Source organism: Heptranchias perlo, chromosome 1 (assembly GCF_035084215.1).
Source record: "Heptranchias perlo isolate sHepPer1 chromosome 1, sHepPer1.hap1, whole genome shotgun sequence".
NCBI classification, from domain to species: domain Eukaryota; kingdom Metazoa; phylum Chordata; class Chondrichthyes; order Hexanchiformes; family Hexanchidae; genus Heptranchias; species Heptranchias perlo.
In genome coordinates this window covers 151,848,220-151,865,373 of record NC_090325.1, presented here as the reverse complement: position 1 = coordinate 151,865,373, position 17,154 = coordinate 151,848,220, and the positions used below count along the sequence as shown (strand labels likewise).

Below are 17,154 nucleotides of genomic sequence, written 5' to 3'. Positions count from 1 at the left end.
CACTTCACAGCACTAATGCACTGTGCTGCCAGGTTGCCACCCAATCTTTATTTTTTGTCTCCATTTTTGTGGTTTTCCTCAACGGTACAAAACAACAGAGGTCATTGCTCACCCTGTCAACTGGAATACTGTGCCTGGTGCAGACCTAACAGAGCCAGGTGAAAATTATCAAAAAAAATTGAGAAGGGCACAGCATAATTCAATCTTACTTTTCACTGAGATTTCTGCAATCTATATTGATCAGGTGTTTTACTTCTGAAGGAATTAACTATTTAGATTATCAATTTTATAAATGCATTTTTAATGTCAGATTTTTAAATTTTGAAGACCCAGTGAAACAGGGATGTACTTATGCAATCAAAAATACCGATGTTTGTGTATACTGAATTTGGATTAATGTTGTGGGTTGATTGATTCTTTCCATCCTAAATTAGTAAATCTAATCAGGAGTTAAAGCTAATTTTAAAGCTTTTAAGAAAAGTAAGTGATGCAAGAGCCAAGTGTGATTCCTGGCCATTTCTAGAAATGGTTTTCATTACACAATATATCGGGAGATTAATGTTATCTCCATTACAATAAATGATTATGTTAGATGACAGTGATAATGGTAAATATCTCATCATTTTAAGATTGATGTAACAAGATTGCAGAAGGTGGGGGGAGGGGTAAGGGAGAACAGGTTTATGTGGAAATTAAATTGGTCTACAAAAAATTTAGCCACTTGGTGGCAGTCGTGAGGTGTAAAAAGAAGCTCCTTTGGTAAAAAGGCAGGAAAATTATGTGGGCTACTTTGCATTCTGACCTGAAGTGACACAGACATTAGTAATTAAACTGTTTGGTATCTGGGTTCTCCTTAATAAAGGAACTGATCATTCCCTTCCCTCTTCCACATGATATCTGTTCCACAACAAATGATGCTTTTATATAAGTTTCCACATCATGAATTGCAGAAAATCACTTTCGATCTGACATGTGCTGCGCCCCCTCCAATATGTGTCCAGTTGGCCACTATTCATGTGTGAGCCTTGGAAGTAAGTATGAGCTACCTGTGTGTGGTGGTGGTGGCGGCGGCACAGGTCCAGCCCTATTCAGTCCTTGCACAATGTCGAGCATGGTTGCTGGATAGAAACATGGAGTGGGAGCCCTAGCCAATGCTTCCCTCTCTAACCCCAGCCGAGATCAGTTAACATGGCTTAATCTTTGTGTTTTATTGATGTTGGTTGAGCTCAGAAGACAGACACTGCTTGAAATGAAACAAAAGTTGTCACAAGCACAGGAACAAAGTAGCTAAATGTCTAACATATCTGCTAAGGAAATTGGATGAATTAAAGAGTAACATGAACATTAATTAAACAGTGATGGGTCTTAAAATAAAAAATTCAATTATTCTATGAATCTTTGTTCCAGTCAACAAGTCAGCCTGGGACAGAATAAGCTAATCAATTTTTTGAGACTTTATTATTACACGCACTGTTGTATTCCCAACGGGATGTACTAGAAGATCCAGTCACAATGGACGAATGTGGAAAAGCCATCAATTCAGTGGCTTATGGGAATTGTACACGTTTGGAGGGATTTCCTGCAGAATTTCATTCTCTCCTAGATCCTAAATTACCATTGCCTTGAAGGCATTTAATGAAGCAGATCCTCAGGGAAGTCTCATGAAATAATTAAGTATTAACTTGATCTAAGTGTTACTCACGAAAGGGAAAAAGCTAATGGAATCTGTCTATTATTTTATCTTTACTGCTGATCCTGGCCAAAATGCTAGTTAAATATCTACAACACAACTCTCTTCCTTCAGAGGGGCCAATTGCTCTCCAGTTGGATGGTTTGCTCCATTTATGTCCCATTTGTTTCTTAATATTGTCTCGGCTGGTAGAATTTTTATTTACTCTAATGTCAGAAATTTGTGTTCTAATTATCGCAGTTTCAAGAATGGGACTCAGCTCAACTCAAACATTCCTCTTGTTAGTCTTTCTCAAGGTTCTTTTAATTACATTCATGACTTTGTTAGTGTTAGTTTCCAAGGTTGTTTCTAAAAAGCTTTTTGTTTAATTTGGTTACCAGTTTTGTGGATTCTTGTCTGACGGTACAAAGAGTACAAGAACTTGTTCTTGCAATTCACAATTAACTTTAAAAAAAATTGTATTACTTTAACAAGTACAAAATATAACTACATTAGGTGATAGAAAACATAATACAAAATACAATTGTACATCATAACACAAGTTATTGCTAAGGCATGGTTCCACAGGGAGCAGAGGCTCTCCATTTCTTTACCTAACAGTTTAATATGTAAGCCTGGACAGTGACCATCGAAACTATTGCAGCTTAACTTGAGCCTGTCCTCACCCAATGTCCACATTTATTTTACCTGAGAAAAAAGAGACTTTCATTTACATAATGCCTTTCATGATCTCAAAGTGCTTTGCAGCCAATGAAATACTTTTAAAATGTGGTTACTGTTGTAACGTCGGAAATGTGGCAGCCGATTTGCGCACAACAAGGTCCCACAAACAACTATAAGAAATAGGAGCAGGAGTAGGCCATACGGTATTTGAGCCTACTCCGCCATTCAATCAGATCATGGCTGATCTTCAACCACAACTCCACTTTCCCACCCGATCCCCATATCCTTTGATTCCCCTACAGTCCAGAAATCTATCTATCTCAGCCTTGAATATACTTAATGATTCAGCATCCACAGCCCTTTGGGGTAGAGAATTCCAAAGATTCACAACCCTCTGAGTGAAGAAATTCCTCCTCATCTCAGTCTTAAATGGCCGACCCCTTATCCTGCGACTGTGCCCCCTAGTTCTAGACTCTCCAGCCAGGGCAAACAACCTCTCAGCATCCACCCTGTTTGGCCCCCTCTGAATCTTATATGTTTCAATGAGATCACCTCTCATTCTTCTAAACTCCAGAGAGTATAGGCCCATTCTACTCAAACTCACCTCATAGGACAACCATCTCATCCCAGGAATTAATCTAGTGAACCTTCGTTGCACCGCCTCTAAGGCAAGTATATCCTTCCTTAGGTAAGGAGACCAAAACTGTACACAGTATTCCAGGTGAGGTCTCACCAAAGCCCTGTACAATTGTAGTCTGACTTCCTTATTTTTGTATTCCAACCCCCTTGCAATAAAGGCCAGCATTCCATTTGCTTTCCTAATTCTTACCTGCATGCTAACTTTTTGCGTTTCTTGTACAAGGACACCCAAGTCTCACATCAAAAAATGTCATAATGACCAGATACTTTTTTTTTAGTGATGTTGTTTGGGGGATGAATATTGGTCAAGGCGCTGAGGAGAACACCCCTGTTCTTCTTCAAAATAACGATGGGATCATTTACGTCCACCTGAGAGGGCAGACGGGGTCGCGGTTTAACATCTCATCTAAAAGATGGCACCTTCAAAACAAACAGAATGGCATTCTTGTTCAGAACCATGAAGACATTTGGTTTTGGTCCTTCACTTTCTCAAAGAACACAACCTTTGTATAGAACTACTCAAAATAGAGGACTCTTATTTTGTAAATTTTGAATAGCCTATCAATGCACATGTAGTGGAGGGTGTTCAGAGAATAGTGACGATGATAACCATGGGATTTAAAAGAAATGAAAGAATCACAGACCTAAACTTATTCTCATAAGAGTGATACAAATGATTCAAAACTTTTAACTGAAACGCACAAGGGCAGAAATGACTGTTGCTGACATTATGGTGCAACCGTTCAATGTGCTTATAATATATTCCTTTCTACTATTTTAATGTAGATTTAAAATGAACAAAATGCCTCCATTATATTAAAAAAAGCAGAAATAGGAACTTAATACAAGTGTATGATAACATTGTCAACAGTAATTTCTACCTATAGTAATGTAAATATAAGCAAATTATTTAACTTGCACATTGAGCACAGATGTAGAGAACACAGGCCCAAAAATCCCAAGCTCTTTTGCCGTAACTCCGCTGGACGTGCGCCAGAAGGACCAGAAATTAAACTGGGACCTGAAAATACAGGGAATAGCTGGGGTCTCCAACACCAGGAGATCCTATGTTCGTTCTCCTAACAGCTGAGTGCATCATTAGTGGTGGTGTGCTGCTATCAACTGGCAGATATGGGGCACACTTGCTTTTGGGATGGTAATAAAGGGACCTCCCCCTGTAATCTTCAGCAGAGATACTAGGTGCTTGTGTCCCTGCATTTATGCCAGCATGCTTATGAGGACAGGATTGAGTTGGCAAAGCAGATGTAGGCAATTACAGTCTTCAGTATCATGTAAAATAATGGAATCGATTATCAGGTGTAAAATCGAATATTATCTGTGGAATGATAACCTAGAAATCAGCAACCAGCATAGATTCTCAAAGGGAAGATAGTGTCTGACCAACTTCCTTCGCTTGTTTGAGGAAGTGACAGCCAAGCGGACTGTGGCAGGTCCCGTGAAGTTGCCTATCTATACTTCCAAAAGCATTCAACAAAGTTCTGCACAAAAGGCCACTGGTTAACCTCAAAGTTGTGGATACTCAGGGTTAATCTAGAGAGTGGATAAGAAATTGAAAGATAGGAAATAGCAGGTTCTAATTAGATATGTCAGAATGGGAAGGTGTACTGACTGGAATGCCCCTGCTGATTCTAATTTACATCGATTCAGAATCTCAATACAAATTGGTCAGATTTGCAAATGGTATCAAACTAGGAGGGATAGTTCTGAGGAAGCAGCACAGGAAATACAAAATATGAAAGTGGGCAGAACAATAGCAGGTGAAATTTACACTGACGTGTGTAAAGTACTGCGCATAGCAATTCAAAATGTGCAACATACATACTCCATGAATAATTTTTGAACAGCTAAGGTCAAAGAGATCTAGGTATTTTAGAAAACTTGAGTTAGGGGGAAGATGACTCCTGAAGCATTCCAAAATAGCATGTGGGCACCTTACCAATTTCTCTAAGGTAAATGCTAATGTTTTTAAGTAATTTTCTTGAAATCTTTAATGGCTTATGATGATTTCAATTTCTGAAAAGTGTTGCATGTTTGGAATGGTATTCATGCTTTGTAGTTGTGTTTGTATACAAATTTATTTCCATTGTGTCTGCTGTATTCAGTGCTATGCTCTATAAAAAGTCAACAAATAATTAAAACAAAAAAATTACAATACACTGAATATAAACCGTTTAACAAAATAAGTAAAGCAAACACTTGTATGCAATGTCATATCATTATGACAAATGCAAAGAAGAGGAGACATTAGGCCATCCCAATAATTTATAATGGTGTGAATTAAAATATCAGGTTCAATGAACAAGATATTATGTGTATCATTAAGAACATTTTATGCATCAGTGAGCACATCAGACTCTTGTTAAAAGCAATTTAAACACAAGTGCAGGGGAGTGGGTGGTATAATGGGTTAACACACCGCCTTCTCACATGAGTCTAGGTTCAAATCCAACTTGGACAAATGGGACAGATGTTTCCTTCTGGTTGTCGGTGTCTATTGTAAATGAAATGAGAAAATCTTAAGACTGATCCCACTGCACAAAATTGCTACAAGAATGGCTAAAGTGACAAATGGAGATGCCACACAAATGCAATAAGGAATGTCTTCTGAGGATGGGATTATGGCACATTGTTTGGACAGTGTAGGGAACTATGCATATGTTTGTTACACACGTTCTGGGTATGCTTCCTTTTTCATCATTGGCATCCCTTTGAGCACAAAAACAAAATGTTTAAGTAACAATTATCCTGAAGGCTAGCTATGTATATATATATATATATATATACACACACGATACTGTTCTCCTGAATTGGTTATCCTCATTAAGTGAGAACAATTCACTGTTGGGTTACAGTATGTACAGTATCAAAAGTATTTAAAACAATGTATCTTGCAAATTAAGGGATTTGAGGAAAGCTGTTCTGAACTATAGAATATACATTCTCATTTGATTTTAGTTCCACTATCGTGCTTTTTTTGTTGGCACATCTCTGTTTACACATTTTCATCATGGGCCCACTACTCGCTCCAAATATATAGTTATTATCTCTTCGCTCCAACTAATATTCATTCCAAAAATAACACACCTTTCCATGCTGCAGCCCATTACAACTGCAGCAGGAACATATTCTGAATTACAAGTTGTTACAAAAATTCAGAGGGCCATTGTATAAATGTCAATTATTATTTGTGAGTTATTGATGATTCCAGGAATTCTATTGCAAAAGTCACTACACAACATGAAAATGATCATCTGCCTCAATTTATCAAAAGACATTGTCTAAATACATATGCAAGTCTTACAGGGGAAAAACCATTTTTTAAAAAACAATGGTACAGATTATTACAATATTGCATTAAACATTGGCTGTCTCAGCACAGTATTAAAAAAGCAGGGGGTCTGAGAATCGGATACAGCTGTCAAAGCTGCTTGGTATTTATGCAGCTGGTATGATATCACCTTTTTAAAGAGAATTTTGAGGTCAATTTCTCAGCTACTTTCAAAGTAGTATTGAAAATTCATATGGTTATAAATTGGCAAAATACTCTTCATATTTGCAGGAAGGTATTTCTTGCAATGTTACAAGAACTTCTCTGCAAATCTGCGGGGCATAATCCAGATTTTCAAAGTATAGATGCTAAGAAGTATAGATGATGTATTATGGAATTGGTTGGAAATGAACAGGCTGCAGGTGAGACTGAAAATTTCTGCCCCCCCCCCCCAGTACTGATGAAACAAAATCAGTTTGAGACTGTCTCAAATGCTTCTTTAGTGTAAGAGCTAGATAAATATTTGGGGGTATGACCTCTACTGTACATAAAATCTAAAGAGAAAAATTATTTTACTGAACTGTCTGTTTATAATAGTTTAGTAAAATATTTTTTTCTTTTCATGGAGTATGGCTTTCCCTCAGGAAATTAAATCGGTCAGCAATAGTCCATGATAAGCACGTTGCTCATGGTGTGTGGAGGAATGCGTTGATAGGCTAATTGACGTTTTCTTGTACAATGCTTTGATACGTTCTTATTTATGGTATCTCAGTAGCAGTTTCATACCAATATATCAATGCAATATAAACATGTGCTAAAATGGGTCTGCAAACTAGAGCCCATTGACCATATGTAGCTCATGTGTCTTGTCATTTCGGCTCATGAAGCTCGGGCAACTCGTTTCTTAGTTTGTTTAATTTGCCTTGTTTGAATTTTGTGGCCCAGGAGGTTTGTAAAGGGCTGCTACCTCATTTGGTGGATAGATCCTAAATGATAACAAAGATTTGTTAGTATCTGCACTTGAGATATTTAAAAATTAATAGGACCATTGATTTAAACTTTGTACAAGGTCTACAAGGCACTTAAGCAAAGACAAAAAACTTGAACACTCATGGCCTATATGGACCAGTAAATAATATAACTTTGTTAACTAAGCAAAAGGGAGAAAGAAAGAAAATTCTGGAACTGAAGATTTCATGGTAAAACCCAGCTTTAATGTCAGTTCAATACCAGAAATATGTTTGAAAAATATCTACACAGTTGGAATGCAATTTCTGATCATTTTTAAGTAGAATTTGGTCCACTAATAAATCACTGTACAGATATTGTCCACCTGCTTGTATCAAGATATCTAAGTACCGATGACTTCAAGGTACTTAAATGAAAAATAGTGTCAGTAAACGAACACCAAATTGAGTCATTAAGCTTGTTGAACCTAGTGCTCGCGTAGATTTTCAGCTATAGATGTGGAAAAAGTAATAATGAGATGAGAAATGAATGGGAATCCCCGGACCATCTGAACTAAGGGTTACTGGAGACTGGTTGTTCTTCAAGGTTGAATGGAATATCAACCTCTTCCTCACAAGATTGTTCTCGATCATCGTCCTGGGAGAAAAATGTATATTTTAAAATGTATTTTATTAAAAATAGTGAAATGACAGAATTAAAAGAGCAAAATAATGCTACAATCTATCACAGATATAATATTTCTCCACTTCCATATGCACTTTTTTTTTAAAAATAGCTTGTTGAAGGATAACATACAGAGTATAAATAATGCCAAATAACTTGGAATTGTAAAGTTAATCAAAGAAAAGCAAACCATAGCACAAAGCATATGAATAAAGTTAACAGGAGGAGGATGGGAACTTTCCATCCAGGTTCAAGGTCAAATTACTTCAGGTTTCTACTAACTTTAGATATTTTGTTTTTGCAATACCTTAACGCCGTTAACTGCTTGTTAACTGGACATAAATATGCAACAACCAAAGTTTGTTAATGAGAATTTCCAATAAGACATTGGAAGACATCAATTACTGCTGGGTGCTATTTTCAATTTTTGCCTCAGTAGAAAAATTATTTGCACAGGTCAAGGTTTATAAGCTTGCTGCATTCGCATGTTATTTTTTAATTCTTTCTCTTTCTCACAGCACACACATGCAGTTTTCTCTTCTCAAGGTGCTGAGTCTTGCTGGGGTTCAGTTCCAATCACCATCTGGTACCTCATCCAAGTGCTTATTCTTTGTGAGTCTACAGTGAGTGTCTGCAGGCCATTTGACTGTGGAGTATATAATAGCCAAGCCCAATCCTGTCTTCACTTAGTGACCAAATACGTGCACACATCACTGAATAGCAATCAAGAATGGAAACCCTGGCTGAATGATGTACTCCCTAGTCCAAGAGCATTCATGCCTTGTGTAACAGAACAATTGTTGTCTCTCCTGAGATCAGATAACTCCGCAAAGGGTTTAAACTTTTCTGTGCCTTTTTCCTATAAGGAGAGCTGGGTCCATTTAGTAGAGTCAAATTCTGAGTGGATGTTTTATTTTTCTCATTCGGGGATGAAAGGAGCGGCGACCAGAGGCGAGAGTGGGACCGGAGGCCCGGGACCGGGAGGCGAGAGGCGAGAGCGGGACCGGGAGGCGAGAGCGGGACCGGGAGGCGAGAGCGGGACCGGGAGGCGAGAGCGGGACCGGGAGGCGAGAGCGGGACCGGGAGGCGAGAGCGGGACCGGGAGGCCCGGGACCGGGAGGCGAGAGCGGGACCGGGAGGCCCGGGACCGGGAGGCGAGAGCGGGACCGGGAGGCCCGGGACCGGGAGGCGAGAGCGGGACCGGGAGGCCCGGGACCGGGAGGCGAGAGCGGGACCGGGAGGCCCGGGACCGGGAGGCGAGAGCGGGACCGGGAGGCCCGGGACCGGGAGGCGAGAGCGGGACCGGGAGGCCCGGGACCGGGAGGCGAGAGCGGGACCGGGAGGCCCGGGACCGGGAGGCGAGAGCGGGACCGGGAGGCGAGAGCGGGACCGGGAGGCCCGGGACCGGGAGGCGAGAGCGGGACCGGGGGGACCGGGAGGCCCGGGACCGGAGGCCCGGGACCGGGAGGCGAGAGCGGGACCGGAGGCCCGGGACCGGGAGGCGAGAGCGGGACCGGAGGCCCGGGACCGGGAGGCGAGAGCGGGACCGGGAGGCCCGGGACCGGGAGGCGAGAGCGGGACCGGGAGGCCCGGGACCGGGAGGCGAGAGCGGGACCGGGAGGCGAGAGCGGGACCGGGAGGCGAGAGCGGGACCGGAGGCGAGAGCGGGACCGGGAGGCCCGGGACCGGGAGGCGAGAGCGGGACCGGGAGGCCCGGGACCGGGAGGCGAGAGCGGGACCGGGAGGCGAGAGCGGGACCGGGAGGCCCGGGACCGGGAGGCGAGAGCGGGACCGGGAGGCCCGGGACCGGGAGGCGAGAGCGGGACCGGGAGGCCCGGGACCGGGAGGCGAGAGCGGGACCGGGAGGCCCGGGACCGGGAGGCGAGAGCGGGACCGGGAGGCCCGGGACCGGGAGGCGAGAGCGGGACCGGGAGGCCCGGGACCGGGAGGCGAGAGCGGGACCGGGAGGCCCGGGACCGGGAGGCGAGAGCGGGACCGGGAGGCCCGGGACCGGGAGGCGAGAGCGGGACCGAGAGGCGAGAGCGGGACCGAGAGGCCCGGGACCGGGAGGCGAGAGCGGGACCGGGAGGCCCGGGACCGGGAGGCGAGAGCGGGACCGGGAGGCCCGGGACCGGGAGGCGAGAGCGGGACCGGGAGGCCCGGGACCGGGAGGCGAGAGCGGGACCGGGAGGCGAGAGCGGGACCGGGAGGCGAGAGCGGGACCGGGAGGCCCGGGACCGGGAGGCGAGAGCGGGACCGGGAGGCGAGAGCGGGACCGGGAGGCGAGAGCGGGACCGGGAGGCGAGAGCGGGACCGGGAGGCCCGGGACCCGAAGGCGAGAGCGGGACCGGGAGGCGAGAGCGGGACCGGGAGGCGAGAGCGGGACCGGGAGACCCGGGACCGGGAGGCGAGAGCGGGACCGGGAGACCCGGGACCGGGAGGCGAGAGCGGGACCGGGAGACCCGGGACCGGGAGGCGAGAGCGGGACCGGGAGACCCGGGACCGGGAGGCGAGAGCGGGACCGGGAGGCGAGAGCGGGACCGGGAGGCCCGGGACCGGGAGGCGAGAGCGGGACCGGGAGGCCCGGGACCGGGAGGCGAGAGCGGGACCGGGAGGCCCGGGACCGGGAGGCGAGAGCGGGACCGGGAGACCCGGGACCGGGAGAGAGAAAAGCTTTTTAAAAAAAAAACCTAAAGTGACGTCAGCACAAGCGAAGGAGCTGATTGGTGAATACGAACATAAGAATTAAGAGCAGGAGTAGGCCATTCGGCCCCTCGAGCCTGCTCTGCCATTTGATAAGATCATGGCTGATCTGATTGTGACCTCAACCCTACTTTCCCGTCTACCTACCTTTGACTCCCTTGTTAGTCAGGAATCTATCGAACTCCGCCTTAAAAATATTCAATGTCCCTGCCTCCACCGCTCTCTGGGGAAGGGAATTCCACAGACTCACGACCCTCAGAGAAAAAATTTCTCCTCATCTTCGTCTTAAATGGGAGACCCCTTATTTTTAAACTGTGGCCCCTAGTTCTAGGGGAAACATCCCCTCAGTATCTACCCCTTCTAGTCCCCTCAGGATCTTATATGTTTCAATAAGATCACCTCTCATTCTTCTAAACTCCAGTGTTTACAGGCCCAACTTTCCAACCTTTCCTCATAAGATAACCCCCTCATCCCAGGAATCAGTCGAGTGAACCTTCTCTGAACTGCCTCCAAAGCAATTACTTCCTTTCTTAAATAAGGAGACCAAAACTGCACACAGTATTCTAGATATGGTCTCACCAATGCCCTGTACAACTATATCTGGTGAGTGTTTTGTTTTTTTGTCCAGATCAGGGAAATGTCTTAAATTTATTTCTGGTAAGTTTAGTTAGTAGTGTAATAAATCAAGGCATGGCAGGGCACCTCAGTCCCATCGAATGCACATCCTGTGCCATGTGGGAAGTCCTGGACGGCCACGTGTGCAGGAAGTGTCACGAGCTGGAGGAGCTCAAGCTCCGGGTTTCGGAGCTTGAGCAGCACGAGCATCACTGCAGTGCATCCGCGAGGCTGAGAGCTATGAGGAAAGCGCGTTTCAGGAGGTGGTCACCCCGCAGCTTAAAAATGTGCAGGCAGAGAGGGACTGGGTGACTGCCAGACAGACAAGAAGGACCAGGCAGGTAGTGCAGGAGTCTCCTGAGTGCATCTGCTCTCTAACCTGAATACTGTTGAGGGTGATGGTTCTTCTGGGAAGTGCAGCCATCGCCAAATCCACGGCACCATGGGTGGCTCAGCTATACAGGAGGGGAGGAGAAAGGTCAGGAAAGCAATAGTGATAGGGGATTCAATAGTTAGGGGAGCAGACAGGCGTTTCTGCAGCCGCAGACGTGATTCTAGGATGGTACATTGCCTCCCTGGTGCCAGGGACAAGGATGTCACTGAGGTAGAGGAAACAAAGGTTAGAAAATAGACAACAAGAGTTGGGCAGTGCTTAATGGTATCTACTTCAATGCAGGAGTCTATTGAATAAGGCAGATGAGCTGAGGGCATAGATAGACATGTGGAAGTATGATATCATAGCCAATACAGAAACATGGCTTAAAGAGGGGCAGGAATGGCAGCTCAACATTCCTGGTTACAGGGTTTTCAGATGAGATAGAGAGGGGGAGAAAAAAGAAGGGGGTGGCAATATTGGTTAAAGCAACAATTACAGCTGTGAGGAGGAATGATATGTTAGAAAGATCATCAAATGATGCCATATGGGTAGAGGCAAAGAACAAAAAAGGGGCAATCACACTGCTGGGAGTGTACTATAGACCCCCAAAGAGTCAGGGAGATGGAAGAGCAATTATGTAAGCAAATCTCTGAGAAGTGCAAAAACAATAGGGCAATAATATTAGGGGATTTCAACTATTCTATTATTAACTGGGATAGAATCAGTGTAAAAGGTATAAAGGATGCAGAATTCTTAAAATGCATTCAGAACTTTTTTAGCCAGTACGTAGCAAGCCCAACAAGAGAGGGGGCAGTTCTGGACTTAGTTTTAAAGAATGAAGCTGGGCAGGAGGAAGGCTTATCAGTGGGAAAGCATTTTGCTGGTCGTGATCATAATTCAGTTAGATTTAGCATAGTTATGGAAAAGGACAAAGATAGAACAGGAGAAAAAGTTCTCAATTGGGAAAAGGCCAATTTTACTAAGCTGAGAAGTGATTTAGCAAAAGTGGACTGGAAACAGCTAAGGGTAAATCAGTGTCAGAGCAGTGGTATTCAAGGAGGAGATAGTGAGGGTTCAGAGCAAATATGTTCCCACAAAGAAAAAGGGTGGGACTCACAAATCTAGAGCCCCCTGGATATCAAGGAGCATCAGGGTAGGATAAGGCAAAAAAGGGAAGCTTGTGTCAGATCCCGAGAGCTCAATACTGCAGAAGCCTAGAGGAGTATTCAAAGTGCAGGGGTGAAATTAAAAAGGAAATCAGGAAAGCCAAGAGAGGGCATGAAAAAATATTGGCAAGTAAAATCAAGAAAACCCCAAAGATGTTTATAAATACATAAAGAGCAAGAGGATAACTAAGAGCAGGATCGATTAGAGATCAAAAAGGTAACTTGTGTTTGGAGGCGGAAGATGTTGGTATGGTTCTTAATGAATACTGTGCGTCTGTTTTCACAAAAGAGGGGGACGTGCAGAAATTGTAGTTAAGGTGGAGGAGTGTGAAATATTGGAGGAATAAACATAGTAAGGGAGGAAATTTTAAGGGGATTAGCATCTTTGAAAGTAGATAAATCGCCAAGCCTGGATGAAATGTATCCCAGGCTGTTATGAGAAGCAAGGGAGGAAATAGCGGAGGCTCTGACCATCATTTTCCAATCCTCCATGGCCACAGGTGTGGTGCCAGAGGATTGGAGGACTGCTAATGTTGTACCATTGTTTAAAAAGGGAGAAAGATAGACCGAGTAATTACAGGCCAGTCAGTCTAACCTCGGTGGTGGACAAATTATTGGAAACAATTCTGAGGGACAGTATAAATCATGATTTAGAAAGGCACAGATTAATCAAGAACAGTCAGCATGGGTTTGTTAAGGGAAGGTCATGTCTGACTAACTTGATTTGAATTTTTTGAGGAGGTAACAAGTAGGGTTGATGAGGGTAGCGCGCTTGATGTAGTCCACATGAGTTTTAGCAAGGCTTTTGACAAGGTCCCACATGGCATCTGCTTTAGAATCCTCGGATGTAGGCCATCAGGTCCAGGGGATTTATCGGCTTTAACATTATAGAATCATAGAATCATAGAAGTTTACAACATGGAAACAGGCCCTTCGGCCCAACATGTCCATGTCGCCCAGTTTATACCACTAAGCTAGTCCCAATTGCCTGCACTTGGCCCATATCCTTCTATACCCACCTTACCCATGTAACTGTCCAAATGCTTTTTAAAAGACAAAATTGTACCCGCCTCTACTACTGCCTCTGGCAGCTCGTTCCAGACACTCACCACCCTTTGAGTGAAAAAATTGCCCCTCTGGACCCTTTTGTATCTCTCCCCTCTCACCTTAAATCTATGCCCCCTCGTTATAGACTGCCCTACCTTTGGGAAAAGATTTTGACTATCTACCTTATCTATGCCCCTCATTATTTTATAGACTTCTATAAGATCACCCCTAAACCTCCTACTCTCCAGGGAAAAAAGTCTCAGTCTATCCAACCTCTCCCTATAAGTCAAACCATCAAGTCCCGGTAGCATCCTAGTAAATCCTTTCTGCACTCTTTCTAGTTTAATAATATCCTTTCTATAATAGGGTGACCAGAACTGTACACAGTATTCCAAGTGTGGCCTAACTAATGTCTTGTACAACTTCAACAAGACATCCCAACTCCTGTATTCAATGTTCTGACCAATGAAACCAAGCATGCTGAATGCCTTCTTCACCACCCTATCCACCTGTGTCTCCACTTTCAAGGAGCTATGAACCTGTACTCCTAGATCTCTTTGTTCTGTAACTCTCCCCAACGCCCTACCATTAACGGAGTAGGTCCTGGCCCGATTTGATCTACCAAAATGCATCACCTCACATTTATCTAAATTAAACTCCATCTGCCATTCATCGGCCCACTGGCCCAATTTATCAAGATCCCGTTGCAATCCTAGATAACCTTCTTCACTGTCCACAATGCCACCAATCTTGGTGTCATCTGCAAACTTACTAACCATGCCTCCTAAATTCTCATCCAAATCATTAATATAAATAACAAATAACAGCGGACCCAGCACCGATCCCTGAGGCACACCGCTGGTCACAGGCATCCAGTTTGAAAAACAACCCTCTACAACCACCCTCTGTCTTCTGTCGTCAATCCAATTTTGTATCCAATTGGCTACCTCACCTTGGATCCCGTGAGATTTAACCTTACGTAACAACTTACCATGCGGTACCTTGTCAAAGGCTTTGCTAAAGTCCATGTAGACCACGTCTACTGCACAGCCCTCATCTATCTTCTTGGTTACCCCTTCAAAAAACTCAATCAAATTCGTGAGACATGATTTTCCACTCACAAAACCATGCTGACTGTTCCTAATCAGTCCCTGCCTCTCCAAATGCCTGTAGATCCTGTCTCTCAGAATACCCTCTAACAACTTACCCACTACAGATGTCAGGCTCACCGGTCTGTAGTTCCCAGGCTTTTCCCTGCCGCCCTTCTTAAACAAAGGCACAACATTTGCTACCCTCCAATCTTCAGGCACCTCACCTGTAGCTGTCGATGATTCAAATATCTCTGCTAGGGGACCCACAATTTCCTCCCTAACCTCCCATAACATCCTGGGATACATTTCATCAGGTCCCGGAGATTTATCTACCTTGAGACTTCCAGCACCTCCCTCTCTGTAATATGTACACTCCTCAAGACACCACTATTTATTTCCCCAAGTTCGCTAACATCCATGCCTTTCTCAACCGTAAATACTGATGTGAAATATTCATTCAGGATCTCACCCATCTCTTGTGGTTCCGCACATAGATGACCTTGTTGATCCTTAAGAGGCCCTACACTCTCCCTAGTTACTCTTTTGCCATTTATGTACTTGTAGAAGCTCTTTGGATTCTCCTTTGCCTTATCTGCCAAAGCAATCTCATGTCCCCTTTTTGCCCTCCTGATTTCTCTCTTAACTCTACTCCGGCAATCACTATACTCTTCAAGGGATCCACTTGATCCCAGCTGTCTATGCATGTCATATGCCTCCTTCTTCTTTTTGACTACGGCCTCAATCTCCCGAGTCATCCAAGGTCCCCTACTTCTACCAGCCTTGCCCTTCACTTTATAAGGAATGTGCTTACCCTGAACCCTGGTTAACACACTTTTGAAAGCCTCCCACTTACCAGACGTCCCTTTGCCTGCCAACAGACTCTCCCAATCAACTTCTGAAAGTTCCTGTCTAATACCATCAAAATTGGCCTTTCCCCAATTTAGAATTTTAACTTTTGGGCCAGACCTATCATTCTCCATAGCTATCTTAAAACTAATGGAATTATGATCACTGGTCCCAAAGTGATCCCTCACTAACACTTCTGTCACCTGCCCTTCCTTATTTCCCAAGAGGAGGTCAAGTTTTGCCCCCTCTCTAGTCGGGCCATCCACATACTGAATGAGAAATTCCTCCTGAATACACTCAACAAATTTCTCTCCATCCAAGCTATGGCTGTCCCAGTCAATGTTGGGAAAGTTAAAGTCCCCTACTATTACCACCCTATTTTTCTTGCAGCTGTCTGTAATCTCCTTACATATTTGCTCCTCAATTTCCCGTTGACTATTTGGGGGTCTGTAGTACAATCCTATCAAAGTGATCTCTCCCTTCTTATTTTTCAGTTCTACTCATATAGACTCAGTGGGCGAACCCTCGGATATATCCCCTCTCACTAGTCAGAAAAGTAAAAGCCCATGGGATCCAAGCGAAAGTGGCTAGTTGGATCCAAAATTGTCTCAGTGGCAGGAAGCAAAGGGTAATGGTCGACAGGTTTTTTTTGTGACTGGAAGGCTGTTTCCAGTGGGGTTCCGCAAGGGAATACACAATAAATGGGAGGATACTGTGAGATGTAAAGGAACAGAGGGACCTTGGAGTGCATGTCCACAGTTCCCTGAAGGTAGCAGGACAAGTAGATAAGGTGGTTAAGAAGGCATACGGGATACTTTCCTTTATTAGCCGAGGCATAGAATATAAGAGCCAGGGAGGTTATGCTAGAACTGTATAAAACTCTAGTTAGGCCACAGCTTGAGTGCTGCGTACAGTTCTGGTCACCACATTACAGGAAAGATGTGATTGCACTAGAGAGGGTACAGAGGAGATTTACGAGGATGCTGCCAGAACTGGAGAATTTTAACTATGAGGTAAGATTGGATAGGCTGGGGTTGTTTTCTTTGGAACAAAGGAGGCTGAGGGGAGATTTAATTGAAGTGCATAAAATTATGACACAAAAAGCATACCAGAAATAGTGGGGAACCAAGGAGCTAATGAGTGTGAGGAACTTAAAGTAATTATTATCAGTAGAGAAGAAGTATTTGAGAAACCAATGGGACTAAAAGCCAATAAATCCCCTGGACCTGATGGTCTATATCCAAGGGTTCTAAAACAGGTGGTTGCAGAGATAGTGGATGTATTTGTTATGATCTTTGATATGATCTGGTTATGAGGAGCCTCGATAGAGTGGATAGGAAGGACCAATTTCCCTTTAGCAGGGAGGTCAATAACCAGGGGGCATAGATTTAAAGTAA

At 44.3% G+C, this 17,154-nt stretch overlaps 1 protein-coding gene across 1 annotated transcript in view; it reads right to left on the bottom strand.

The window, feature by feature from the left end:
* Window positions 1–7,492: 7,492 nt before the first annotated feature.
* Window positions 7,493–17,154, bottom strand: part of LOC137299973 (protein SPMIP2) — a 28,799-nt gene continuing 19,137 nt past the window's right edge. The window contains exon 5 of the mRNA XM_067969049.1: window positions 7,493–7,886. Within this exon, the coding sequence (XP_067825150.1) occupies window positions 7,803–7,886 (84 nt within the window). The 3' untranslated portion in view covers window positions 7,493–7,802. The remainder of the gene's footprint in view (window positions 7,887–17,154) is intronic.